At 48.9% G+C, this 26,558-nt stretch overlaps 1 protein-coding gene across 4 annotated transcripts in view; it reads left to right on the forward strand.

Moving 5' to 3' along the window:
- The window catches only part of TEAD4 (TEA domain transcription factor 4), an 81,763-nt gene extending 64,644 nt beyond the window's left edge, over window positions 1-17,119 (forward strand). For all 4 annotated transcript variants that reach the window (XM_066368590.1, XM_066368589.1, XM_066368591.1 and 1 more), the window contains 3 exons: window positions 10,332-10,472; window positions 11,925-12,077; window positions 12,184-17,119. In XM_066368590.1, the coding sequence (XP_066224687.1) occupies window positions 10,332-10,472; window positions 11,925-12,077; window positions 12,184-12,297 (408 nt within the window). In that variant the 3' untranslated portion in view covers window positions 12,298-17,119. The remainder of the gene's footprint in view (window positions 1-10,331; window positions 10,473-11,924; window positions 12,078-12,183) is intronic.
- Window positions 17,120-26,558: the final 9,439 nt, after the last annotated feature.

Raw genomic sequence — 26,558 nt, forward strand, 5'->3', positions numbered from 1 at the left:
CTGTTCCAGTTTAACTGGTTGTTCTCCAGGCCTGTTGTCATCCTGAGACCCTTTTTATTGAAGCTCTCCTAGGCTGAATCTGCAGTTTCTTCAATCTCACATTTCTCTCTGATTTGGTGTCCCCTTCATTTACTGGGACACATTCTCTATCCTTCCTAAGGGAAGAAATCCTAACAGATAAATGTTCTAAGTCTTTGTTTAAAATGTCAGCTTTTGTACTTGATTGATAGATCTGCTAGGTACAAAATCTAGATTATAAATCATTTTCAAGAGAAATGATTGCAATAATCCTTTTTTTTTTTTTTTTTAGATTTTATTTTTATTCATTTCAGAGAGGAGAGAGAGAAAAAGAGAGAGAGAGAACAGGGGGGGAGGAGCAGGAAGCATCAACTCCCATATGTGCCTTGACCAGGCAAGCCCAGGGTCTTGAACTGGCAACTTTAGTGTTTCAGGTCGACACTTTATCCACTGTGCCACCACAGGTCAGGCGCAATAATCCTTTTTTAATGCATTACTTTATTGTCTTCTAACAGGCATAGTTGGATAGCATTCTAATTCTCTATTTTTTGTTGTGTAACTTGTTTGGGAGGTTTGTTTTGTTGTTTGTTTGTTTTTTGGGGTTTTTTTGGTCTCTAGAAGTTTTACGTTTCTTCTTTATCCCTTATGTTCTTAAATTTCACGTTGATGTGCTTTGACGAGGGTGTTGTTTTACTTACTATTTTTGAGCCAGGCACTTGGTAGGCGCTTTTAATCATGAGGCTAGTGTCTCTTAATTTTGGGAAATGTACTTGTATTATTTTGTTGGTATGTTCTTTCTCTCCTTTTTATCTCTTCTTTTCCATGAACCCCTATTTGTCTGATATTGGATCTCCTGGACTCACACTCTGATATTTATTTTTGTCTTTTCAAACCCATTTGCTTAGAGATTTCCTTAACTTTTTCTTCTAATTTTCCTGAATTAGTTAAGTGTGCATCTACCTGAGGGCAAGTTACATAAAAGCCAAAGTAACAGTGGCATCAATAAATGGTTGATTTCTCTTTCATGAGGAGTAAGTGTGGAGGTAGACAGCCCGGGGCTAGTACTCCCTGGGATCAGGGGACCTGACTCTGACTCTCTGCCCTCCTCAGTGCACGGCTTCTATCCTCAGTTCCAGCTGTCATTCCCACATTCCAGGCAGCAGGAAGAAGGAAGCCAGCTTAGTTCCTTTCAAGGAGCCTTCCTAAAAGTCCCACATGACACTTCATTAGTTGCGCCCAGCTACGGAGGAGCCAGGGAAATATGCTTTTAATGAGTAAATTGCCAAATAAAATCAGGATTCAACTGATGGCATTTCTCCTTCTTTGTGGTCATGGTGCATGGTACACTCAATTGTGAATTAGATTCTATGCCACACCTCTGTCCAGTACTGGATTTTTACCATAAACTTTTAAATTTATTAGTTTTTAATTTTAGAGAGAGGCAGGGAGAGAGAGAAAGAGAGAGACAGGAATATCAATCTGTTCCTGTATGTGCCCTGACTGGGGATCAAACTGGCAACCAAACTATCCTGCCAGGGCTAAACATTTAAATTTATATATATATTATTATATTATTATATATATATTATTTATTCATTTTTCCTGTTTTTTTCAAGTGAGAGGAGAGGAGATAGCTTCCTGCATTGCCCTGATCGGGATCACCTAGCAACCCCCATCTGGGGCTGGTACTTTCCCCCATCTGGGGTCATGTTAGCAACTGAGCTGTTTTTAGCGCCTGAGGCAGAGGTTCCACTGAGCCATCCTCAGTGCCCAGGGCCAATGTGCTCAAACCAATTGAGCCATGGTGCGGGAGGAGGAGAAAGAGGGAGAGAAAAAGGGGGAGGGTGGAGAGGGAAAGACGTAGATGGTCACTTCTGTGTGTCCTGACTGGGAATTGAACCTGGGACATTCCCACGTTGGGCTGACACTCTACCACTGATCCAACTGGCCAGGGCCGTTCTGCTCCCTTCTTTGTCTTTGTTTCCCTTTCTGTCTTGTTTTGGTCTTCATCTTTCAAGTTGGAGGGTTTCTCAAATATCTGTAATCTTTGCCTGTATTTTTTGGTTTATATTTTTTATAACTTTATTGTCATATATCTCACTTACCATACAATTCACCCACTTAAAGTGTACAATTCAGTGTTTTGTTTTGGTTTCTAGTATAGTCACATAGCTGTGCAACCAGTGAATTTTACAACATGCTCACCACCCCAGAGGTAAATCCGTGCCCTGGAGCTTCCATCCCCTACGCCTGCTCCCCCAGTCCGAGGCAACCACCAGTCCAATTTCTATGTGTATAGCTTTGCCGTTTGGGGGCATGTCATACAAACGGAATCATACACTATGGAGCATTTTGTGTCTAGTTCTTTCACTTATTGTAAGTGAAGGTTCAGCCATATTGTAGTAGGTACTACCACTTCATTTCTTTTTAAGGATGACTAATATTCCATTGTAAAGGATACACTGCATTTTGTTTTATCTCTTCATCAGCTGATGGGCATTTGGGTTGTCTTGAGCTTTGGATTGTTATGAATAATCTTGCTATGGCCCTGGCCGGTTGGCTCAGCGGTAGAGCGTCGGCCTAGCGTGCGGAGGACCCGGGTTCGATTCCCGGCCAGGGCACACAGGAGAAGCGCCCATTTGCTTCTCCACCCCTCCGCCGTGCTTTCCTCTCTGTCTCTCTCTTCCCCTCCCGCAGCCAAGGCTCCATTGGAGCAAAGATGGCCCGGGCGCTGGGGATGGCTCCTTGGCCTCTGCCCCAGGCGCTAGAGTGGCTCTGGTCGCAATATGGCGACGCCCAGGATGGGCAGAGCATCGCCCCCTGGTGGGCAGAGCGCCGCCCCATGGTGGGCGTGCCGGGTGGATCCCGGTGGGGCGCATGCGGGAGTCTGTCTGACTGTCTCTCCCTGTTTCCAGCTTCAGAAAAATGAAAAAAAAAAAAATAATAATCTTGCTATGAACACTTTGGTACAATCTTTTTGTGTGGACATAATGTTTGTATTTCTCCTGGGTATATACTTAGGTGTGGAATTGCTGGGCCATGTGGTAACTCTATGTTTACTTTTTTTTTTTTATAGAGACAGAGAGTCAGAGAGAGGGATAGATAGGGACAGACAGGAATGGAGAGAGATGAGAAGCATCAATCATTAGTTTTTCATTGCGACACCTTAGTTGTTCATTGATTGCTTTCTCATATGTGCCTTGACCGTGGGCCTACAGCAGACCAAGTAACCCCTTGCTCAAGTCAGCGACCTTGGGTCCAAGCTGGTGAGCTTTGCTCAAACCCGATGAGCCTGCACTCAAGCTGGCAACCTCTGGGTCTCGAACCTGGGTCCTCCACATCCCAGTCCGATGCTCTATCCACTGCGCCACTGCCTGGTCAGGCTCTATATTTACTTTTTTGAAGAACTGCCAGGCTGTCTTCCAAAGTAGCTGCACCATTCCTACCAGCAGCATATGAGGGTCCCAATTTGTCCACACCTTCCACAACACTTGACATTCTCTGTGATTATTGCCTTCTGTATCTTCTTTGGAGAAATGTCTGTTTGACTCCTTTGGCCATTTCTCAATTGGGTTGTCTTTCTACTGACTTAGGAATTTTTTATATGTTATAGATAGAGGTCTGTTATCAAATAAATGACTTGCAGATATCTCCCTTTCTGCCAGCTTTCTTCTCACTTTTTTGATAGTATCCTTTGAAACACACATTTTGATGAAGTCCAGTTTATTATTTCTTTTATTATATGTATCATTTGTCCATATTTTTTTAAAATGAGAGAGACAGGAAGGACAGATAGGGACAGACAGGCAGGAAGGGAGAGCGATGAGAAACATCAGTTCTTCGTTGAGGCACCTTAAGTTATTCAATGATTGCTTTCTAATGTGTGCATTATGGGGGCGCTCCAATAGAGTGAGTGACCCCTTGCTCAAGCCAGTGACCTTGGGCTTCAAGCCAGTGACCTTTGGGCTCAAGCCAGCAACCATGGGGTCATGTCTCTCATCCCACACTCAAGCCAGTGACGCTGTGCTCAAGCCGGATCAGCCCGCGTTCAAGCCTGCAACCTCGGGGTTTCGAACCTGGGTCCTCCACAACCCAGTCAGACGCTCTATCCACTGTGCCACCACCTGGTCAGGCAGTTTTGTTCATTTTTAATAATGACTAGGAGCTCTGTGCACAAGCAGGAATTGTCCCCCAGTGGGCTGCTGTTTAATGTGATTGGGGTTGAGAGTCAGCTGTTTTACTGAGGAAACCAATAAATGTCATTGTGTTTGCTAGACTCTTATTTCCTAAGGTGGTTCAGTTTCTCCAGAGAAGATTCCTTTAATGCTGATTTCCCCACCCTGGAAAGGGATCTACTTGATCAGTAGAATTCTAGGAGTGAGACAGGAAACAGGACCGGGGTGTCCCACCCTTCTTATGCAGGTTTCACTTAATTTTTCTGTTTTCATTCTTGTCTTATTCCCCCTTCTAAGTCTTATTTAATTTCTGAAGATTGTTACCCTTTCATTTTCTGCTGATAGATGGGGGCGGTTGCCTGGAGGCCTGCCCACTCTGCGTACAGTCTTCATTCCACCCCATGCGTTGTATCATGTGCTAACCCCAGCCCACTCTCCTGGTCCCTCTGCCCCAGGCTGCTTGGAGGCCTGCCCACTCTGCATACAGTCTTCATTCCACCCCATGCGTTGTATCATGTGCTAACCCCAGCCCACTCTCCTGGTCCCTCTGCCCCAGGCTGCCTGGAGGCCTGCCCACTCTGCGTACAGTCTTCATTCCACCCCATGCGTTGTATCATGTGCTAACCCCAGCCCACTCTCCTGGTCCCTCTGCCCCAGGCTGCTTGGAGCTTCTCTCGAGCACATCACCTCACTTCTTGTCTGTCAGCCCTCTGGAAGCACTTTTAGGTTGTGATTCTTTTTGCTTCCTTTGCCCTACAGAATCCATTCTGGTTCCAGTCAGCCTTTAGCCTTCAGTCTTCTCTGTTTTCTTTGCCTTTGTGACAATGCACTTTTTTTTTTTTTTTTTTGTAGCAAGAGAGACAGACAGGAAGAGAGATGAGAAGCTTTCGTAGTTGTGTCACTTTTAGTTGTTCATTGATTGCTTCTCATATGTGCCTTGACCGGCGGCTCAAGCTGAGCCAGTGAACCCTAGCTCAAGCCAGCGACCTTTGGGCTCAAGTACGATCTTGGGATCATGTTGATGATCTCATACTTAAGCTGGTGACCCTGCTCTCAAACTGGTGACCTCAGAGTTTCTAATCTGGGACCTCTGCATCCTTAGTTGATGCTCTGTCCAGTGTGCCACCACAGGTCAGGCGATGAGGCACATTTGAAAAAGTTCTTTGCTGTTATTTCTAGTTGACTGTCTGGAAAAAAAAAAAAAGCTTATGCAGTTCATCTCCTGTTTTATGTCCAGGAAAATGGGTTTTAGCCTGAGTATCCCCTGCAATAGATTGGTAGTTGTTTGGAATGCTTGCTTGAGAAGGATCTCAAGAAAGTAAGAGCTAGATTGGTAATGTCGGTTACGGGTGTAGCCGGGGAAGATAGTGGCAGATTTGTTACGTATTTGCTATCCCTTCTCTTTAGGTAATGGGGAATCACTGAGGTTTTTTGAGTAGGGCATGACATGGCCAGAGTTGTGCGTAGCTGGAAAAATTAGCTCTCCAGAATGGGAGCAAACAGGAGACTACCATAATGCAGGCCAAGGAAGAGACAGCAGCCTCTTGGACCTCAGCCAAAAAGGGCTTAAACAATCTCCCTTCCGCTTTTCTTCTCCCTGCTCGCCCTTCTAGCCCTGACTGTGGGAATTGGGACCAAGAGGCTTTGCTGTGGGCAGCCAGTGACCACGGTCACCATACAGCCAGTGTGGCCCCTCCCTTTTCCTGTGTGTGCTTAGGCAGTGGTTGACAAACTGTAGCTTGTCACAGTGGCTCTTTGACCCCTTGAGTGTGGCTCTTCCATAAAATACCACGTGCGGGCACTACCTCAATAAGGAGTGTACCTACCTATACAGTTTAAGTTTAAAAAATTTGGCTCTCAAAAGAAATTTCAGTTGTTATACTGTTGATATTTGACTCTGTTGACTAATGAGTTTGCCCACCACTGGCTAAGGGGGCTCCTGGCCTTTCCTCTAGGCAAGTGACACCCTCCACTTCAGTCCTTTCCACCTCCAAACCCGTCCAGCCTTAGTCCTGACTCGGAAAAAGGACCTGGGCGGAAGTGACCCATGCTGTTCCCAGCGGTGGATCAGCCATCCTGAGGCTGCAGTTTCAGGTGGGAAGGGAGTCCTAGTTGGCAGGAGGCATTTATGGCAATACGGCCCTGGAGTGGGGAGATGGCATATTTGGGGCTCTTTCCATAGGCTCCTTTCTGTTGGAGGTAATTTTCTGCATTTTTCTAGCTACCATCCAGATATGATGGACCCTCCTAGGCCTCCAGCTTCACCACTGGGGGGAGACTGAGGCATGGAGTAAGTAGGGGTTGGCCTTGAGATACCCAGCCAGGGTGAGCCTCTTTCCGCGGCCACTCCTGGTGTGAACACAGTGAGGTGGGTCAGGGTGTCGGCGAAGGGTTACATCAGGCGCCGTCTTCATCAGGTGACATATATCCTTGCCGTGCCCCCGAGGTGGGTAGGGCTGACAGTCCCCTTCCATCTAGGAGAGACAGGCACAGAGAAGAGAGGTGAGATGACTTGCCAGGGTCACCAAGTTCCTAGTGGCAGAGCCAGGATTCAGACCCAGGCAGTCTGGCTCCAGGGCACAGGCTCAGAACTGTTTCACCAAACTGGCTGCCTTGCAGAGTAGCTGGGGTGCCCTCCCTGCAGGGTCCTGGTGCTCCCCCTGCTCCTGTCAGAGAAGGCTCTGGATTGCCTAAACATGGAGCCTCAGGCCCCTGAGGAGGGCAGATCCTGGCCACATAGGAAGAGCAGACTAAACTCTGGGCTGTCAGTATAGAGTTGGGCAGTTGGGCTTTTTGGGTTTCCTAGAAACCAGACCTCCTTCCAGAAAATGGGGAGGGTTGCCCTGTTTGTCCCACAGCCTTGCTCATGGCTCATGTCCTCTCCTTCTTTCTGACTCTGTGGGGAGGTCAGTGGTGGGATATGGGAGGAGAGGAAAAGGTAAGGAAGAGTAGGGACCAAGGAAACATGATTAGGCAGCTTCCATGCATGACCTTCGTATCCCGGCCATGGGCTGTGCACACCACCTGTGCTGTGTGACCCCAACGTGTTCCAGGAGCTCGCATTCCGAGTGGGAGAACCCAGAATGGATCTCAGGATCCTGGGGCAGCACCTGCTGTGCAGGGGAGCGTGGTGGTCAAGCATGGCTCCCCTGGGGTGTGAGGGAGCACGAGGCGGGCAGCGCCGGCCCCAGCTGGCATGCGGAGGCTCTAGACTGGCTTTGAGAGCTAGGTCCTGAGCAAGCCTCAGCTTCTCTGGGCCTCTGTTTCTCCACCTGCAAATGAGCAGTTTGTTTTTGAGGGCTTGCCATGGCCTGTGTCTCTGAGGACCTGATTTGTGTGAGGGCAGCTGGCAGTGAAGGAAGGCTGTCTGCCTCCTCCCACCCTGTGCTGAGCCAGACCCTCTCTGAAGGCCAGAGGCTTGGGCAGCGTGAGGACAGGTGAAATCAGAGATGCGGGTCGGTGGCCAGGACACCTTGGCGGGGATCTCTTCTCTCTGCCTCCTCCTATCTGGGGAGGGTAGAGGCAGCAAGGAAGTGCAAATCTGTGATGTGGGGAAAAGAAATGCTCCTGTCTGCATCGTCAACCATGGGGTCCTCACAGGCAGCTTGGTGTCCCCAGACATCTGGACCCTCAACTCCTGGGCCCTGGCCTGGCTTCTTCCTGCCCGGCCATTGGTTGGTGTGGGACCAGCCATACAATAATGCCCAAGGCAACAGGACAGTGCCATGTTCCTGAAGCCTTTCTTCCTCCTCCCAGGCAACCTTCCTCTTCTGGCCCCAGGCCTGGTACAGGCCTGCTAGGACGTTAATCAGAGAGCCCCCTTGGAGTGGGAGGAGGCCTTTGACGCCCCCAATCCAACCTGCCACTGAAATTAGTGCTCTCACTGATGAGACAGCAGCAGTAAGTAACTCCTAGACTCCCGGACTGCCAGGACAAGGCATTCCCGGCTGCACGTGGCATCTGGGTGCAGGAAGGGTTGAATTGTGAGGCTGTGCTGTCGATTAGTATGGTGGGCCCTGGAGCATGACTGGGAAGCTAAGACCCCTCTCTCCTCCCCCAGGACATGTGAGGCTGGCCGAGACCACCTCTGTTTTTGGGACTAGGGGGTGGGGAGGGGACTCTGGGACACTGATGGCCCTTAACAGCAGCTGCAAATGGAAAATGCTGGGCAGAGCTGAGCTGAGGCCACGAAGGGAGGAAAGTATCCCAGACTGTCTGATCACCCCAGCCTGCTGTCCCCTTTTGGGCCCTGACATTTCTCCCAGGCACATACCAGCACATGACAATGAATCTGAGCCCCTCCAGCCCCCGCACCAGCGCTACGGCTGTCCTGGCTCATCTGTCAGTCACCCGATCCCCCACACCTGTTCCAGGCACGGCCTGTGAGCTGCCCACTCACACCCACAGCTATGAATAGGGTGGAGGATGGGAACAAGGTGGCATTCTGAGGGCAGGAGGGCAAGTGGTGGGGGCCAGCTCTTAGGGTAATATGGGGGGGGCTTTCCTCTTAGGCTGAGAAAGTAGAGAAGCGAACTTGTTTGGGGGAGGTCGTTAGGGGAGGGGATACAGGGTGGAAAGGAGAGTGGGTGGGGTTGTACTTGGAAGAATGGGGCCCTGCGGACAAGATGCGGCGCCCTGTGGTGCACTGTCTGCATCGTTGGCTGGCCTCTCCTGGGTCTCTGCAGCATGGCCACAGGGCAGGTTCCGGGGCACACTTTGGATTGTCACTGGTGGGTTATCTGTCTTCTCCAGCCCACTTCTCTCCCTGCTTCCCTGGGCAACCAGCTCACTTGTGCCACTTGCTATCCCATAAGTTGTAGATTTCTTGAGAGCAGAGACACTGTTTCGGCCACTCTGAGCCTGCACTGCGTCCCTACCCATGCTGGGCTGGGGCAGGATAAATGGGTGATTGACTGATTAAAGGGCCAGAGTGGGAAGTAGTGACAGAAGACTCTGGTGTGTATTTGAAATGGAAGCAGAGCTGGGATTCAGAGGACTCCCCCATAAGCAGAAATTGTAGGTCTCTCCTTGGGACCAAGGGAACCTTGTCTCACCTGGCGCCACCCAGAGGTGAGAGGTGGAACAACCACACATGACCTTTATTTATTTTATTTTTTTTTCTGAAGTTGGAAACAGGGAGGCAGTCAGACAGACTCTCGCATGCGCCCGACTGGGATCCACCCAGCACGCCCACCAGGGGGCGATGCTCTTCCCATCTGGGGCGTTGCTCTGTTGCAACCAGAGCCATTCCAACACCTGAGGCAGAGGCCATGGAGCCATCCTCAGCGCCTGGGCCAACCTTGTTTCAATGGAGCCCTGGGGCTGCGGGAGGAGAAGAGAGAGACAGAGAGGAAGGAGAGGGGGAGGGGTGGAGAAACAGATGGGCGTTTCTTCTGTGTGCCCTGGCTGGGAATCGAACTCGGGACACCTGCACACCAGGCCGACACTCTACCACTGAGCCACCGCCCAGGGCCTCGTGACCTTTAATTGAAAGCTCATCTTGTACCTGACACTGTTCAAGCCCTGGGGAGATCTTAGTTCTTGGCTCTAGGGTGCTTACTTCTGCTAGGGATAAGGCCGACTGAACAAATCTTGCCAGCATGGGGCAGTGAAGGGCAAGTCCAGACCACTTTGGGGGTTCTGGGGCAACTGCTACCTTTGTGTAGTAGGAAGAGCCTATGAAGATTGGGCCAGTCCTACCCAAGCTGGTACAGAGCATTCTTTTAGGTGGCGCATGAATAATCATTTTGTAGTAGTTATGTGATTATTTTTATATATATTAGAAAAATAGATTTAAGCCCGGCCTGGCCCCATGGATGTCCCCCCCCCCCGCCCTGTGTGTTCCTGCCTGTTCAGGTTCCTGCCCTTTCAAGCTGAGCTTCCTGCCGGTCCTTCTTCAGGCACGGTCCACATTCCTGCCCTGTAGCTAACGCAGGTCCCAGTGTTCTCTCTTTCCGCACAACCTCATTTTATATGAGGCCTGCAAGTGGAGAAAGTTGGAAGCTCTCTAAGCTCCTCCTCACTACGTTTTCAAGCCCCCCATTGCTTCCTTGCCTAGGGGTCTCCTTGACGCTGCCCCCGGTAGTGTGCCTGCTGACATTCCTGTCTGCTTCTTGGCTTTCCGGTGTCTCTCTCCAGGCAGACCTCAATACCAATATGGAGGATGAAGGCAGCTCCTTCTACGGGGTCTCCAGCCAGTATGAGAGTCCTGAGAACATGATAATCACCTGCTCCACCAAGGTTTGCTCGTTCGGCAAGCAGGTGGTAGAGAAAGTGGAGGTAGGAGCACCCTGTGCACTTGTTTAACCAGAGCTTTTCACTGTTTCAGTCTGGTCTTCATTCATGCCCTCCTCCTTCCCCAAGTTTGTCTGGATTAATGAAGCCTTACCCTCACAGCCTCTTAGTTATTGGTAACCCACCTCATGTTATACACGATCAGATGCCCAACTGGGACCAGGAAGGCGACATCCTCTCCCCAGTGTTCTCAGCCTTAACTACACCTGAGACCAGCAGAGCTTTTGAAACACACCAGTGCCCGAATCCCACCTCACAGCACCTAGCCCAGAATCTCTAGAGTGGAATCTGGGCAATAACTGTTTGTAAAAAGCTTCTTAAGTTATTTACCCTAAGTTACTATTTAAATTTTTTTTTCTATTGATTTGACAGACAAAGGAAGAGAGAGAGAGAGAGAAGCAGTAACTTGCTCTTCTACTTAATTGTTCCATTTAGTTGTGCACTCATAGATTGCTTCTTATATGTGCTCTGCCTGGGGATCGAACCTGTGAGCTCAGTGCACTGGACAATGCTTTATCCACTGAGCCACCGCCAGGACCTAAATTAAATTTTAATTTCTAAATAATTGTGGCCCTGGCCGTTGGCTCAGTGGACAGAGCGTCGGCCTGGCATATGGACGTCACAGGCTTGATTCCAGTCAGGGCACACAGGAAAAGCGACCATCTGCTTCTCCCTTTCCCCCTTGTCTCACTCTTTCCTTCCTGCAGCCAGGGGCTTGACTGGTTTGAGCATGGGCCCCAGTCACTGAGGATAGCTTGATTGGTCTGAGAGCATCAGCCTCAGGTGCTAAAAATAGCTTGGTTGATTCAAGCATTGGCCCAGATGTGGTTGCAGAGTGGACCCCAGTCAGGGCACATGCTGGAGTCTGACTCACTATCTCCCCTCTCACTTAAAAAAAAAAGAGAGAGAGAGAGAAGAAAAGAAATAATTATGGACCCACATGTAATTATAATCCCATGTACCCTTCACCCAGTTCCCCCAAAGGCAACCATTTTTATAACTATTTACAACCAGAAAATTGACATTGATACTACTCACTAATCTGATTCAGATTTAATTTGTTTGCATACAATCTTGTATGTGTGTGTGTGTGTGTGTACACGTGTAGCACACACGCAGTTCTATGTCCATAAGGATTGCTGTGCACTCTTCACCTGTGTTATTTCAGTATGTGCCCAGGATTGAGTCATCATCTATCCTGTCTTGCCTGTTGCCACTACTCTTATGTTTTGAAGTACTCTTCCTCCCATACTCACTTTCTGAGTATCAGAACTCAAGATAAATGGTCCCCGTGGTCCCAGTCACTGAGGGAGGAGGGAGGCTCTGTTCTGCCTTTTCTTTCCACTTGAGTTAATGGTGGAGCTTCCCCATGCACTTAGGCCTGGGCCAAATGTGGTCAAAAGAGATTCTAAACCCTCCTGTCCCTGGGTCCTGCAGACAGAGTATGCCCGCTATGAGAATGGCCATTACTCGTACCGCATCCACCGGTCTCCACTCTGTGAGTACATGATCAACTTCATCCACAAGCTGAAGCACCTACCCGAGAAGTACATGATGAACAGTGTGCTGGAGAACTTCACCATCCTGCAGGTGTGGGGCTGCCGATGCTGCAGGGCTGGGGGAGGGGTGGGGCAGGGGCTCAAGCAAATGGCATGCCCTCTCCGGGGGCCTTACCCCTCATCTCTTCTCCCTCTAGGTGGTCACCAACAGAGACACACAGGAGACTTTGCTGTGTATTGCATATGTCTTTGAGGTGTCAGCCAGCGAGCATGGGGCTCAACACCACATCTACCGGCTGGTGAAAGAATAAGAGACTTGGGGAACAGGGAGGGGGGAAGAGACGCTGTGTGTATAGGAACATGGGGAGGGACCCTGCAGGGGCAGCCCCCTGAAGTGCCAAGAAAGCTGACTCTTCCTACCCAGGAACAAACTGTGCCTGAACCTGCAGTGCCCAACCCCAAATAAACCCAAGACGTGTATTTTCAGAGGACCCCATCTGGCGGTAGGAGCCCTGGGAGGGACTGGGGGAGGAGGGGGCAGTCTGAGAAGCAGGCTGGAAACGGCCCAGAGATGCATCTTAGGCAGTTCTGAAGCCATCGCCCCAATGGACTCAGCCAGGAATGTCACCAGACACTGAAGCTCAAGATGGGATCGTCCTCTGGTGCCTCGAGCCCCTGCACTCTGCTGCCGGCTGCCCCGGGAGGCCTGGGGATAGGCATGTGGGCTCTCCATTCTGTGCGTGCTCCAGTGTGCCCACAGCTGCACTTCCTGGCCACCTCTGCTGCTACTCTAATAGGCAGACTGGTCCAACGCAGGGGTGGATTTTCGGTGTGGAGGTGACTGAGTTGTTGGGTAGGTTAGATGAGGACACAGAGCTGTTTAGTTTTTAGCCATCTGTGACTGTGGTTTTCATGGCCCTGCTGGCTTGTAGGGGGAAGAGGTCCTAGATCAGAGGAGGCAGGGACAGGGAAGGTGGGAGGGCAGGGCCGGAGCCAGCCTGAGGAGGTGAGGTGCTGCGGCTGGCGTCACGCGGCATCCTTTTCGGCGGTGAAGGCCGAGTGTTGGTCAGAGGTCTGTGGTGCACCGCTGGTCTCAGACTATCCAGTCCTGATGTTCTGTGAGCCTTACGTCCCTCCCAGCCAAGATGCCTGTCCGGTGGTGACCACTGCAGAGCCAGCCCAGGCCACCCACTCCCTCCCCAGTGGTTTCTGTGCTCCCTGGGGATGAGGGAGGAGTGGTGTGGAACCCACTCTGGGTCTAGAGACAGCCAGCTGAAGCGGTTGGTCTCTGTTTATTTCTCCTGTGAACTGGCAGGGGCTTCGTGTTTCAGCAGTCCTGGCTTCATCCTAGTATTCCTCACGGCCTGACTTCAGCCAGATGTCTCCGCCTTTCTGAGCCTGTAACAGGGGGCAGGCAATTGCACCCACCTTAGAAGGCCTTAATGTGGAGGAGAAAGAATGTCTACAAAGTGCCTGTGCAAGATGCACTAAACAAATGATAATTAGCTCATCACTCACCTTCCTCAGGGAGGCCTGGGCCTGGCTCTTTGCTGCCATCTAGTGGCTCTGGTATCTTCTCCAATGGGAACCACAATCCCAGAAGCTTGGGATTCAACCTACAGGTGTTTATTGTGCCCAGCACTCAGGGATATAGTATATATGGGAATACACAAATGAGGAAGGCAGCATCTAGGAGGGGGTACCAAGTGGATTGGAGCAAGGGCTCGCGTCGACCACTAGGATTGGCATCCTGGCCCTCAACTATACCTAGACGTGACCTTGGGGCAAGTTACTTAATTGCATTGTGCCTCAGTTTCTCCATCTGTAAAATGGGTATAACAACAGTACCTACCTCATATATGTAGAGAGCCTAGCATAGGGCTGAATACATAAAAGTGTTCAATAAATATACTTTTTTATTAATAGTGGCAACCTTCAGTCTGAGGAGTCAGATTGGAAGACTGGCTGATCTGATTCTCAGAGCACATGGACTTCAGAGATGGGAGAGTGGATTCATGGAAGGGGCCCCAACTGAGACAGGCTGCCCCTAAACGGAAGGGCAATGTTTGAATAAGCAAACAGGAAGAAGGCTGAAGGCTGGCCAGCATTCCTGGTGGGGAAAAGAAGCCAGTGGGTCTGCCTCTGTCTTCCATAGGCTAGCACTCTCTCTTTTTATTAAAAAGCGACTTTAACAAAGACCTGGGCTACCGCTAGACCTAATGCCAAGCTGCTTAACTTTACATGGGGGCGGAGATGGGGTGGGGGTCCCTGAGGCCCCTGCTTGGGTGGCATGTCTGTGAAGGTTGATGTTTGTGTAAGGCTCTCCTGCCCCTACCCCAGTCACCCGCACATCCCTCTCCTCTCCCCTCCCCTTTTCCTGGAGCTGTTTGGATAAGGGAGCTCACAATGCCTGCTCTACCAGCTGACTGGGAACCTTCGGACAAACGCTAATGAAGGATGTGTGAGCAGCCTCTTGACCGTGGGACAAAAGCACAAGCTAAGGCAATGATCTTTTTGTGTCATGGGTGAGAAGGAGTGCCGTTGGGGTCAAGTGATGGCTATGAGTTTTCCCTTTCCTTTAGGAACTAACCTCAGTAGCCTAATGGAGGGTCACCTACTTACAACTGTCAATTCCAAACCAGTCCATTGTAGGGGATCTAGGTGAGGTGTAGAAGCCTGACCCACTGGTGTAGGGCAGACTGTGGCCTTTGGGGCAGATGGGAGACCTGACCCTGGCCCCATCTTGCTGCAGCCTCATCTGACCCTCCCTGCACTCTCTGAATCACCCTTCCCAGCATGCACCACATGCGCCCCCAGCCCTCGGCCCCTACGAGAGAACTGTTACTCATTCTTCAAAAGCCGGGCTGCAGTCATCTCTTCTCATGCAGACGGTTCATAACGCCAGCTCTTGTGTGGTAGAAGCATTCCATTCCTGACCTGTCAGAGTACTTGTTACTTGGTAACGGAAAGTCGGTGCCTCTGTCATCTCTGCTGATCCTCACCTGACAGGGACTGTGCTATCCTCGTTTTAAAGGTGAAGAAAGTGGGGCATGAAGGCGAACTGACTTCCTTGGAGTATTCATACGTTTATTCATTCACGTAGCACATTTTTAATCTGCTTTGTGCCAGGCACTGGGAATGTGTTGGTGACCAAGAAAGATGAAATCCTTGGGAGTTTACGTTTTACTGAGAAAGACAAAGTGAGCAAGGAAGCGAGACGTGTGAACTGTGACTCACGCTGTCAAAGTGTGCGCTGACGTGGGGAGCCTCTGAGGCCTGGGCAGGGTGAGGGCAGGATGGTGACTGGTGTGTTCCAGCAACAGAGAGGAGGATATGTCAGAAATGCCCAGGGGTGGAGACAAGCAGGGGCTGCACCCGGCCCAGGCCAGCCCTCCTGGTGAGGAGGAGACAGACATCCAGCTCCCTCCTCTGCAGGCCAACACCCCTTGACTCAGTAAGGACTTGGGCTTTTACTCCATGTGAAGGGAGGTTCTGCAAGTGTGTTAAGCAAGAGAAAAGTCTGATCTGGCTTTTAGAAAGCAGCTCCGGAGCTGCTGTGGACCACAGAGAAGCACATGCAGACTGCTACTGAGTCTCTTTCCTTTTCGACTCAGCTTCTGTGGGTGGAGACTGGATTTCCTGGTGTGTTACTTTCTGTAGAGTAAGCACGTCCAGAGCCTAGCAGGTGCTTGGTAGACAGGTGATGAATGCCCATGTACAAGGCAGTAGGATCTGTGCCACTGGGGCTTAGGAGGTGAGTAGCGGGGGCTCCTGAGCCCTTGAGGGTAGAGCTCCTTGCCGTCCTGACACAATCTAGAGCTAGCAAGCACTGTCATCGAGATGGGGACGTGGGAACACGGGTCTGATGATGAATCGGCAGCTTGTGTCCCAGTGGCCACCAACGAACTTCCATAAAGTAGGATGATCTAATGAGAGGCACGTGCAGGAGTGCCTTTGACTTTGAGGTGCATGTGCACAAGGGTATGCGTGTGCGTGTGTGCAGACAGGCTTTGCCCTCTCAGGACTGAGCCGAGGAGTAAGGAACAAGGGCTGCCGTGGCGTGGCCAGGCCCAGGTCTCCCGCCCCGGTGTGCTCAGTGTGCCGCCCGCTCCCCTTCCCTGACTAGGGTTCAGGGGACACTGGGCAGGGTGGTGACGGGGCTAGAGGCAGAGGGCTGACATCCTTGTAAGCAGAGGTGGTGACAGCAGGTAGCTCTGACAATGGGCAGGGCTGGGCCCTGTGTGGGTTCTTGGGCCACCAGTGCTCACCTGGGCCACAGCCTGCATTGAGGAGGAATGGCAGGTCAAGCAGTAATTTATGTGTTTAGTTTACCCCTTGTGTTTGACCCCTTCATACATATCTGTTCTGTCAGCTTCAAGAATGAAAACAAGAAGCTTTTCCCCAGAGTTTAATCTGTACAAGTTGTTTTTAAGACCTTAAACCCTGGAGCCAAGCTGGTCTGGGACTGAATTGGCTTCTTACAAGTTGAGTGATCTTGGGCAGGTGACTCACCTCTTTGGAGGCTTCTTGGGGTCACATGGCTTTGACTTCAGGTAGCTGTTGGGAAGAGAGCAATCAGCACCACCCCTAACTCTGTCCCTGTGAGGTCTCCGAGAACGCTCATAACTTAAGGCAGCGATTTCCAACCTTTTCCATCTCTTGGCACGTATAAACTAATTACTAAAATTCTGCAGAACACCAAAAAAATTTTTTTTTCACTGATCTGACCAAAAAAGTGGATATAATTTTGATTCATTAATACCAGATAGCAATTGTTGTGTGTTGGCTGTTGTCATTTTTGTATTTGAAAATCTAAGGGAAAAGAGGTCAGTGCCCCTGATTAAACAGTCAGGTATTGCATGTTTTAAAAATTCTTGCAGCATACTGGTTTAAAATCGCCAAATTGGGGTTATAAAAACTTCCCATGACTGCTCTTAAACGCGCACATGTGCGCGCGTACACCCCCCCCACCCCCCCTCACTAAAGCTCTACTGAGCAGGCCCAGGGGAGTTTAAAGGCTGAGAGAGCAGGCCCCAGGGGAGGGTCTGGAAAGGGAGGACAGGACAAATAGCCGTTTCTGAATAGGAAGCTGCCTGGAATTTGTTATTTACTTCCTGGGAAAGGATGGGAAAAGGGGAGCAAGTATCTTGGTAGTCTGGTGAAGTCCAGTTAGAAATGGCTAAGGGTCTTTTTAAGTTCATGGATGTCTAATATTCAACTCAGTTTTTATATTTTTGCTATGAAAACCCCCTGTGTCTCTCCACATCTTCAGTAAAGTCTGCCATGTGCAAGAAGGCCTTTGTGTGACTCATTTCTTTTTACAGAAATGAAAGTGTATCCTCTATCGGTAGAGCAACAAGCGCCATGGCGCCGTAGAGGCGTTGTAACTGCAGCAGGCCTGCGAAAGGCACGCCCCGCCGCCCAGCCGGCCCCGCCCCTCTCAAGAGAAGGGAAAGGACTTGGGGGCTCCGGTGTACATGGGGTACCGTTCAGCCAGGGGCGTCGGACTATCAGCAAGAGCCCTGGCTGCCACCTGGGTGACGCAAACTCCTTCACCACCACCCCCCAAGTGAGGAAGTTCCTGCGCGGGGTTCTGTGCGCACTGCACTTTTAGATGCATACCGTTTGGTACTTAAACAACTTAGGGTCACAAAACCACTGGATTGGAAAGGGGGTAAAAGGAGAGGTTCTGGCAGAGCTGGGAGGATGTGGTCCTGGCTAGGCACCTTAGGAACTTAGCTTGAGCCCTTGACCTAGCAGGACGAGCTCACCCACGTCAGAGCAGTGTGATGGATAAGCCCAAGTACCGCTTCATTGGGCAGCACCACTCCCAGGTCATGGGGACACCTGAGTCTGCTTGGTACCATGTTCTTTCCTCCATTGGGAAACTTTTTCTGTGGGTTTCACATATGTTCAAGCAGGGAGTTAGGTGAGCTTAAAACACCATGACAGCAATGTTGAGAGTCTGGTACCCCTGTCTTTGTGGACCTGAATCCTCCCATCCAAGGATCAAGGAATCCTTTTTTTGTGGACATTGGTTAGAGAGGGCTTCTTTTTTTTTAAGATTTTGTTTATTGATTTTTAGAAGGAGAGAGAGAAAGGGGAGAAAGGTTGGCGGGGGTGAGGAGCAGAAAGCATTGATTTATAGTAATTGCTTCCATATGTGTCTTGTCACAGCAAACTCGGGGTTTCGAACAGGCGACCTCATTTTCCAGGTGGACACTTGATCCACTGCACCACCACAGGTCAGGCAAGATGGTTCTCTGTTTTTGTACCCACAAGACCCAATTACATCAAGCTGACCCAATGCTTGTGAATATTTAGTCACATTGGCATTTCTTAGACACTTATTAGCCGCTGTGCTACACTCTTACTAGTTTGAGGTTTGAAGGGGGATAATTCTGAGGCCCCGTTTACCTAGAGCAGCCTCCCCCTCCTTTCCTCTTGAAGTGGTGAGCAAGAGAGACCTTCCTTCAATGACGGAGCCTGTCCATCCCAGGCTCCATCTGTGGGCTAGACCAGCAGCCTAAAACCACTTTCTCACCTTAGTTCTGAGGACACCAAGGACAGGTGGCCTTAGACTGAGATTTTCTTGGCTCTCAGGCTTATTATAGGTAGCTCTGGGCATCACTAGGGGCTTATTGCTAGGAACTGAGGAGAGGAAGAAAGGGGGAAGGAGCAGGAGCAGGAAAACCTGAGAAAGGGTAAGAAGAAAGCACTATTGGGAGGGCCACTATTGTTCCCCACGACTAGTGCTTGCAGGCCCTGCCAGCAGGGGTTTGTGCTGCAGGCTGGCTGGTGCGGTGCGGCACCCCCCAGCATGAGGCGAACACCTGCTGAGCACAATTCTAGGCGCTGAGGGCGGCAGGGAAGAATGCAAAGGCCCTTGCTCTCATGGAATGCCCCTTCTGGCAGGGGAGACTAATACTGCACAAGCCACAAGAAAAGGTACACAAACAAGAAACTATCAGGAAGTGATTAGTGCTTTGATGAAAATAAAACAGGATGATGTAGCAGAACAGGGGTTGGCTATATCCGGCCCGTCGCCTGGTTTGGTTTTTTGTTTTTTTTATATCCTTGGGAACTAAGAGTGGTTTTTATGTTTTTAAATTGTTGGGGGGGGGGGATCAAAAGGAGAATAACACTCATGACCTGTGAAAGTGATATGAAATTTGAGTTTGTCCATAAATAGAGTGCTGTTGGAACACAGCCCCAGGCACTGGTTTCTGTCCTGCTGATGCCGTCACACAGAGCTGAGTGCTAGCAGCAGAGATACAGATGGCTCACAATGCCAGACACACTAGGTGACTTTATAGAAAAACTTTGCTGACGCCGGTCTGCGTTAGGAAGTGGCTGATGGGGCCTTCTTCAGAGTGGGTTGTCATCGAAGACTTCTAGGGGGTGACAGTGGGAGCCAGCCAAGTGAAGGTCTAGGGGAGGGAGCCCCTGTTTCGAGGTGCTGAGGTGGGGAAGAACTCAGCGTGTTCCGTGGTGGGAAGGGCTGGGGTGCAGCTGGAGCAGTTGCCTGTCCTGGTTTCATGGTGGCCCTCTCTCCACTGGTTTCCTGGAGGACAGCAGTGTTTTCAGGGATGGGTTCATCCCCCAACTGCTGCTTCCTCCGGTTGCTTTTCTCTTCGTTTGTCTGGGTCTCAGTCATTTGTGTTAGAGTCTTTCCTCGGAAACTCGCTAGTGCTCAGTTGTTTGTGTCCACCTGAAATGGGGCACTGAAGGCCCTGGCTGGGTCGCTTAGTTGGTTAGAGTGTTGTCTCAATACATCAGAGTTGCAGGTTTGATCCCCGGTCAGGTCACAAACAAGAATCAGCCAATGCGCCTGACCTGTGGTGGCATAGTGGATAAAGCGCCAACCTAGAATGCTGGAGTGCTGAGGCCGCTGTTCGAAACCCTGACCTTACCCGATCAAGGCACATATGAGAAGCAACTAGGAGTTGATGTTTCCCTCTTCTCCCCCTTTGTCTCTCTCTCTCTTCCCTCTAAAATCAATACATAAAATCTTTTAAAAAAAGAAAGAAAAAGAATCAACCAATGAGTGCATAAATAAGTAGAACAACAAATTCATATTTCTCTTTTATTTTTCCATTGATTTCAGAGAGAGAGTGGAAGGGAGAGAAAGAGAGCAGCATTAACTTGTGTTTCACTCAGTTCCATATTTAATTGTGCACTCATTGATTGCTTCTAGTATGTTCCCTGACCGGGATCGAACCCACAACCTCAGGACACTGTGATGACACTCTATCCCCAAGCTAGGGCCTTTCTTCTTTCTCTGTAAAATTCATAAATAAATTTTTTTTTTAAAAAAGAGAGAGGAGATGCCTGACCTCTGGTGGTGCAGTGGATAAAGCATTGACCTGGGAACACTGAGGTTGCTGGTTCAAAACCCTGCACTTGTCTGGTCAAGGCATAAATGGGAGTTGATGCTTCCTGCTCCTCCTCCCTTTCTCTCTCTCTGTCTCTCTGTCTCTCTCCCCCTCCCTCCTCTCTAAAATGAATAAATAAAAATAAATAAAAACAAAAAAATAAAAATAAAAAAGAGAGAGGCACTGAAAGCCCAGGGAGGCTCTGACCAGGTGGGCAGGTGTTGGAGGCTGGCTCTGACCATCAGGCGGGGCTCTTCTTTTAGTATATGTGCTGCTGAAGTGAGCACAGGGGGTCTTATTCTAGGGAGTAGATTTTGTTAGGTTTTTCTTCCTGGCCCAGTCAGATTCCATGGAAAGTGTTCCCCCAGTTCCTTGCTGGAGAGAACTGTCTGCCTATCAGCATTCTGGGAACTAAGTGGGAGAAAAATGCCAGGGATGTCTCAACATTCAGTATGGAAACCACCAGTTCTCCTGTTTTCTGCACAGTGCTCTTGTGTCCTCTGGCCCAGAGACAACCATGTCACCCTCTTCCAGGGAAAGAACTCCCGGCTTTTGGCTGACCTGAGCAGGGGCAGCCCCCTCTAAATGGAGTCAAGAATATTTGGGGATCTATCTCTTCTTGAACTAAATTTGAGCAGACTCAAATTTAGTTTGGTTTGTTTGTTTGTTTGTTTGTTTGTTTTAGAGAGAGAGAAAGGAAGGGAGAGAAATGAAAAGCATCAACTTATAGTTGTGGGACTTTAGTTGTTCATTGATTGCTTTTCATATGTGCCTTGACCAGGGGGCTCCAGCTGAGCCAGTGACTCCTTGCTCAAGCCAGCAACCTTGGGCTCAAGCCAGAGACCATGGGATCATGTCTGATTCCATGCTCCAGCCAGTGACCCTGCGCTCAAGCTGGTGAGCCAACGCTCAAGCTGGCAACTTTGGGGTTTTGAACCTGGAACTTTAGGGTCCCAGGTTGACACTCTGTGCCACCACAGCTCAGGCCTCTTTCTTTACCTCTATTTCCAGAGATACCCAGTACCTTCAATTCTTGACTTTGGGGAAGTTAGTGGTATAAATCATGTTTCTTCTTGGACTTTCTCTGGGTTATGTTTCAGCTTTATTGGGTCTGCAAAGTCAGCTGGCATTTGTCCTTCTGTTTTCCAGCTTCTAAATTTTTGTTACTATTATTTCCTCTCCTGTTCTCTTTGTCCTATAGAGACACCTTTAAAAAAATCCCTTTATGGTCATCTTAGAAGGGTTTTAAGCGGGAGCAAAGTAGTTTTGTTAGATCAACTACCTTTGTCCTGATTCACTTATTTAAAATACTACTCTGATCATGTGTGAAGACAGACAATAGCAGGAGTGGAGGTAGAGAGACGGGCTACACAAAGATCTAGGGGAGAGATGATGGTGCTCTGCATGAGAGTGTATTGTGGTGGGGCTGAGAGACAGTGGGTGGCCGTGGGTTATGGTTTGAAGACAGCCACTGTGACTCCCTGAGGGCCTGGTTGTAGGGAAGGTGGGAAAGTGAGGCATTAAGATTTACTCCAGACTTCCTGGCCTAAGTCGTTTGTGCCATTTGCTATGATGAGGAATGTGTTGCGGAGGAGCAGGTTTGTGGGTGGAGATCAAGAGTTAAATTCTGCTCCTCTTTTCAGTTGACCTGTAATGGCACAGTAGACAGAGTATCAACCTGGAGCACTGAGGTCGCAGGTTCGGAACCCCGGGCTTGCCCGGTCAAGACACATACAAGAGGTCATCAATGAACAACTAAAGTGAAGCAACTACAGTCTAGGTCCCTTTCTCTCTCTCCTTTCTCTAAAATCAATCAAAATATTTAAAACCAACAAAAAGAGTTAAGGTTGAGATACCTATTAGATATCCAGATGGTGATGTCAAATAGCAGCTGTGTATATGATTCTGGAATCAAGGGGAGAGATCAGGGCCGGATTTAGACTTCATTGGCATCTGACTTGGCATTTAAATCCTTGGGACTAGATGAGATTACTTAGGAGGGGAGTATGGATGGAGAATAAGAAAGAGGTACCCCAGGACTGCCTGGAGTCATTCCAACGTTTAAAGATAGAAGAGAGGAGGAGGAAGACTAGAGAAATGTGGTTTTCTTCTCAGTAGTAAAGAAAAAAATGTTTGCACGGGGAGTGGTGGAACACTCTGGCAGGAAGACTGAGAGGAAGACGGAGAAATGACCATTTGTGGTACAGACTTCCTGGTCTCGCCATCTTCATGAGTAATAGGGCCCCTCCATTCTATTTGGGCACATGGTCACTCAGCATAAAAACCATATTTTCCAATTTCCAGTTAGATACAGCCAGCGGAGATAAGCAGAACTGCATTTTCCAGGAGTGTCCTAAAACGGAGGGGTGTTTTTTTCACCTCTTTCCAGTTGACTGCACTGTGATGTAGAGGCTGAATTTTCTGCAGCCTTTTTGGCCCATGAGAGGACCTTAGAAATGGAAATTACCCATGGTAAAGTGAAAGATAAAAAAGGATTTGGGGTCTTTGATACCATGGAACACCGTCACAGCTCTGGACAGATTTTATATGAGAGATAAACTATCCTGCTTAAGTCACTTTTATTTTATGTTTTTTAATTCTAACTGATATATCATTGGCTCAGGCAACAAATATTAGAGGCAAAATGGTTGAGCATAAACGGCTGTAAAAACAACAATAATACCACTACTGACTCTGTAGCACTTTGCAGTTTACAAAGCACATCAAATACAGTCCTGTCTGATGTTTGCAGCTCCATTCTGATACTGTAGACCTGGGGTAGTCAACCTTTTTATACCTACCGCCCACTTTTGTATCTCTGTTAGTAGTAAAATTTTCTAACTGCCCACCGGTTCCACAGTAATGATGATTTATAAAGTAGGGGAGTAACTTTATTTTATAAAATTTATAAAGCAGAGTTACAGCAAGTTAAAGCATATAATAATAATAATTACTTACCAAGTACTTTATGTCAGATTTTCGCTAAGTTTGGCAGAATAAATCTTTATAAAACAACTTACTATAGTTAAATCTTTTTATTTATACTTTGCTCCGCTACCGCTCACCATGAAAACTGGAACGCCCACTAGTAGGCAGTAGGGACTGCTGTAGACATTGTCTTTATAGATGAAGAAACCGAGGCACAGAGAAATCACTAACTCATGTCAGCTGGTTAGTAAGTTGCAGGACTTACACTTCAACCTGGGTCTTCTGGCTCCTTGCCCAGTGCTCATGAATGCACACGAGCTTCTACCCAGAGTTAGCTTGCTCCTGGGCAGGGTAGTTGAAAGTTAGACCCCCAAAGCTCCCAGACAATGCTGGCATTGATAAAGCAGATTTTTGTGGTGATTTCTTCTTTTTTTTTTTAATGTGCAGCAAATTTTTCTCACTTTTTCAGGAAAATGCCTGTATTTGTATAGGGGTGATGTGGGATACAGGAGGTTGTGGAGAATAAAGTGAAGGAGACAACCACCAACGTTGGGGGGAAAATGTGTTTGCCAGCTGGCGTGCGAGCAGTCCCGTCTTGGAAGTAATTGGGTAGCAATCAGATGTTCAGACCAAGAGTCTGCTGAGTGTTCTGTGACCATATAAAGGTTTTCTCGGTATCAAAGGGATCTGCTTCTCTTCGCAGTCTTTCCTCCTCAGAGGCCACGCTGAGAACTTTTGAAGTTTGGCACGGTTTTCCCCCTCTGCTTTTCCTCTTCAGTAACTGCTTGGCTGACTTCCTTCCAATTTCTTTCCCTAAATCCCCATCAAACCTGATGTAGACACTTTTTGGGGGATGCATGCCAAAATGTCATTTTGAGATGGTTGGGGATATACAGATTTTAAGCCGATTAAGGGTTTGCACCTTCCTAAGAACAAGCAAAGGTGAGATGACTTCTAAGTAACTTGCTCCAAGTTACACAGTGAGAAAGTGGAAGCTGGGATCTGAAGCCAGCCCGGTGATTTCTGAGGCCCCATGTTGTCTCCCCAGCTTTCACCCTGGAAAATTAAGGCCCCCTCCCTGGGAAACACCATTCTGTTCATCCCACCCAGGGCCTCCATTAAGCTGCCTGACCCACCCTAGCGCTGCTCCTGGAGGCACATTAAAGCGAGCCTCACATGCCGGCCCCAGGGAAGGCCCCGGCCCCTCCTCAGTTACCATCGGCCCACTTGCTCTTTCTCTTCATCTCCCTGGGTGGATTCCTGGCTGTAGTCCCTGGCTTTGATATTTGCTGCTCCCTCAAGTTTGGCAACTCATCACATTCCCCTTGAAGCTTTTCTCTTTAGCCCTCTGCTCTGTTCCTGCCTCTGAGTTTGTGTCCTTCCATGGCCCTGGGTGAGGAGGGCCCACCCCCGGCCTGGGCCCCGGAGGTCCCCGCAGCTAGGCCGGAGGTAGAAGTGGCATTGAGACGGTATATGGTGAAGGGCATAAAAAGACCTGCTTCCTGCCCTTGACCACAGTCTCCCACCCGCAAGGGAGATACATGCTCTTACCACTGTTTTTATCTGGTGAGACTTGGACCCTGATATTGAATTCCTGAAAGGCTAGCTTGAATGCCTAGAGCCCAAAGAGGCCTCATTCATTTCATAAACACTTTCTGAGTGCCCAGGCTGTGTCTGCAGGGTTCTAGCTGCTGGCGATGAAGCTGTGAATAAAATCAAAGTCCTTGGCCCTGGGAGAGCTTACATCTAGTGTGTGTGTGTGGGGGGGGAATCACACAAAAATAAACAATAATTAAAATAATAACCACAAAAAATAAAGTTACATCAGGCTTCCTGTTCTATTTACTCCACCAGCGCCATACCCAAATACCTATAGTCTTGGATCTGATTTCTGTGACAGTTGCCATACTCACATCCAAGATCATCAGCACAGGGAGTGTAAAACTTAAGGTGGAGGACAACTGTCTCAGTGCCTCCAAAGACGAGGACAGCAGCATCCCATCCATCAATTCCCCCAACCCCTACCCTTATCCCCACCCAGGACCCTGACAGCAAAAGTTTGTTCCAGCCACAGAAAAAACGCAAGAGATCATGAGCACAGGGGTAAGCGACAGCTTACTCATCTGGCTGAGGGAGCAACTCCAGCCCTTGGTCCCTGGTAGCTGGGACCATGGAAAAGAGCCACATTGCTCACATTGCAGTACGTGCACTTCATGGGCTTCAGAGTGGTTCCCAGGCCAGGGACTGGCAATGCATCAGAAATGCAGTAGAATTGCAAACTCTCATCCCACCTGTTCCAGTGGTTCAGAATCAAAACCTGCAGGTGATCCCCAAGCACGTTCAAGTTTGAGAAGCAACAGGCTAGACTTTGACCAGCGCAAAGTAAAGCTTCACCCCTAGGTTGTGACCAATGATAATTCCTTCCTCTTGGAGATGCAGAGTTGAATGGAATAGAAGCCTTCCTTCCCTGGGGAAGATTTATACTTATGTTTGAGTTACATGTTTATCATTTGTTTGTGAAAATTAGTTACCATATTTCCCATGTATAAGATGCACCCTTTTCTGAAAAATTTGGGGTCTAAAAACTGAGTGCATCTTATACAGTGGTTGTAGAATTTTTTACTTGCATTTCCCACTTTTTTGTGCGGATTAGGAGTTGTAAGAATTTTATGATGAATAAAACTTGAGTTCAATAACTTATGTAATTCATTTTTATTTCAAATTATGGGCCCCCAAATTAAGGTGCGTATTACATGGGAGCATCTTATACATGGGGAAATACGGTACTATAAATAAAATAATCAACATCATTAAAAATAGAATAGAATAAAATAAAATTAAGTTAAAAATGGGTGCTTTTAATTTGATTTGTCATATTTTCAACTTTCAGAATTTCAGCAAAATACTTTGTATTTAAAACTACTATCCTGACCAGGTGGTGGCGCAGTGGATGGAGCATCAGCCTGGGGTACTGAGGAGCCCGTTTTAAAACCCCAAGGTCACCAGGTTGAGCACAGACTCACCATCTTGAGCACCGGGTTGCTGGCTGGAGCACGGGATCATTAACATCAATCATTAACATGATCCCATGGCTGCTGGCTTGAAGCTGAGGTCTCTGGCTTGAGCCCAAGGTCACTCACTGGCTTGAGCAAGGGGTCGATGGCTCAGCTGGAGCCCTTGGGTCAAGGCACTTATGAGAAACAATCAGTGAACAACTAAAATGACGCAACTACTATTTGATGCTCTTCATCTCTCTTCCTTCCTGTCTC

Source organism: Saccopteryx leptura, chromosome 2 (genome assembly GCF_036850995.1).
Source record: "Saccopteryx leptura isolate mSacLep1 chromosome 2, mSacLep1_pri_phased_curated, whole genome shotgun sequence".
Taxonomy (NCBI): domain Eukaryota; kingdom Metazoa; phylum Chordata; class Mammalia; order Chiroptera; family Emballonuridae; genus Saccopteryx; species Saccopteryx leptura.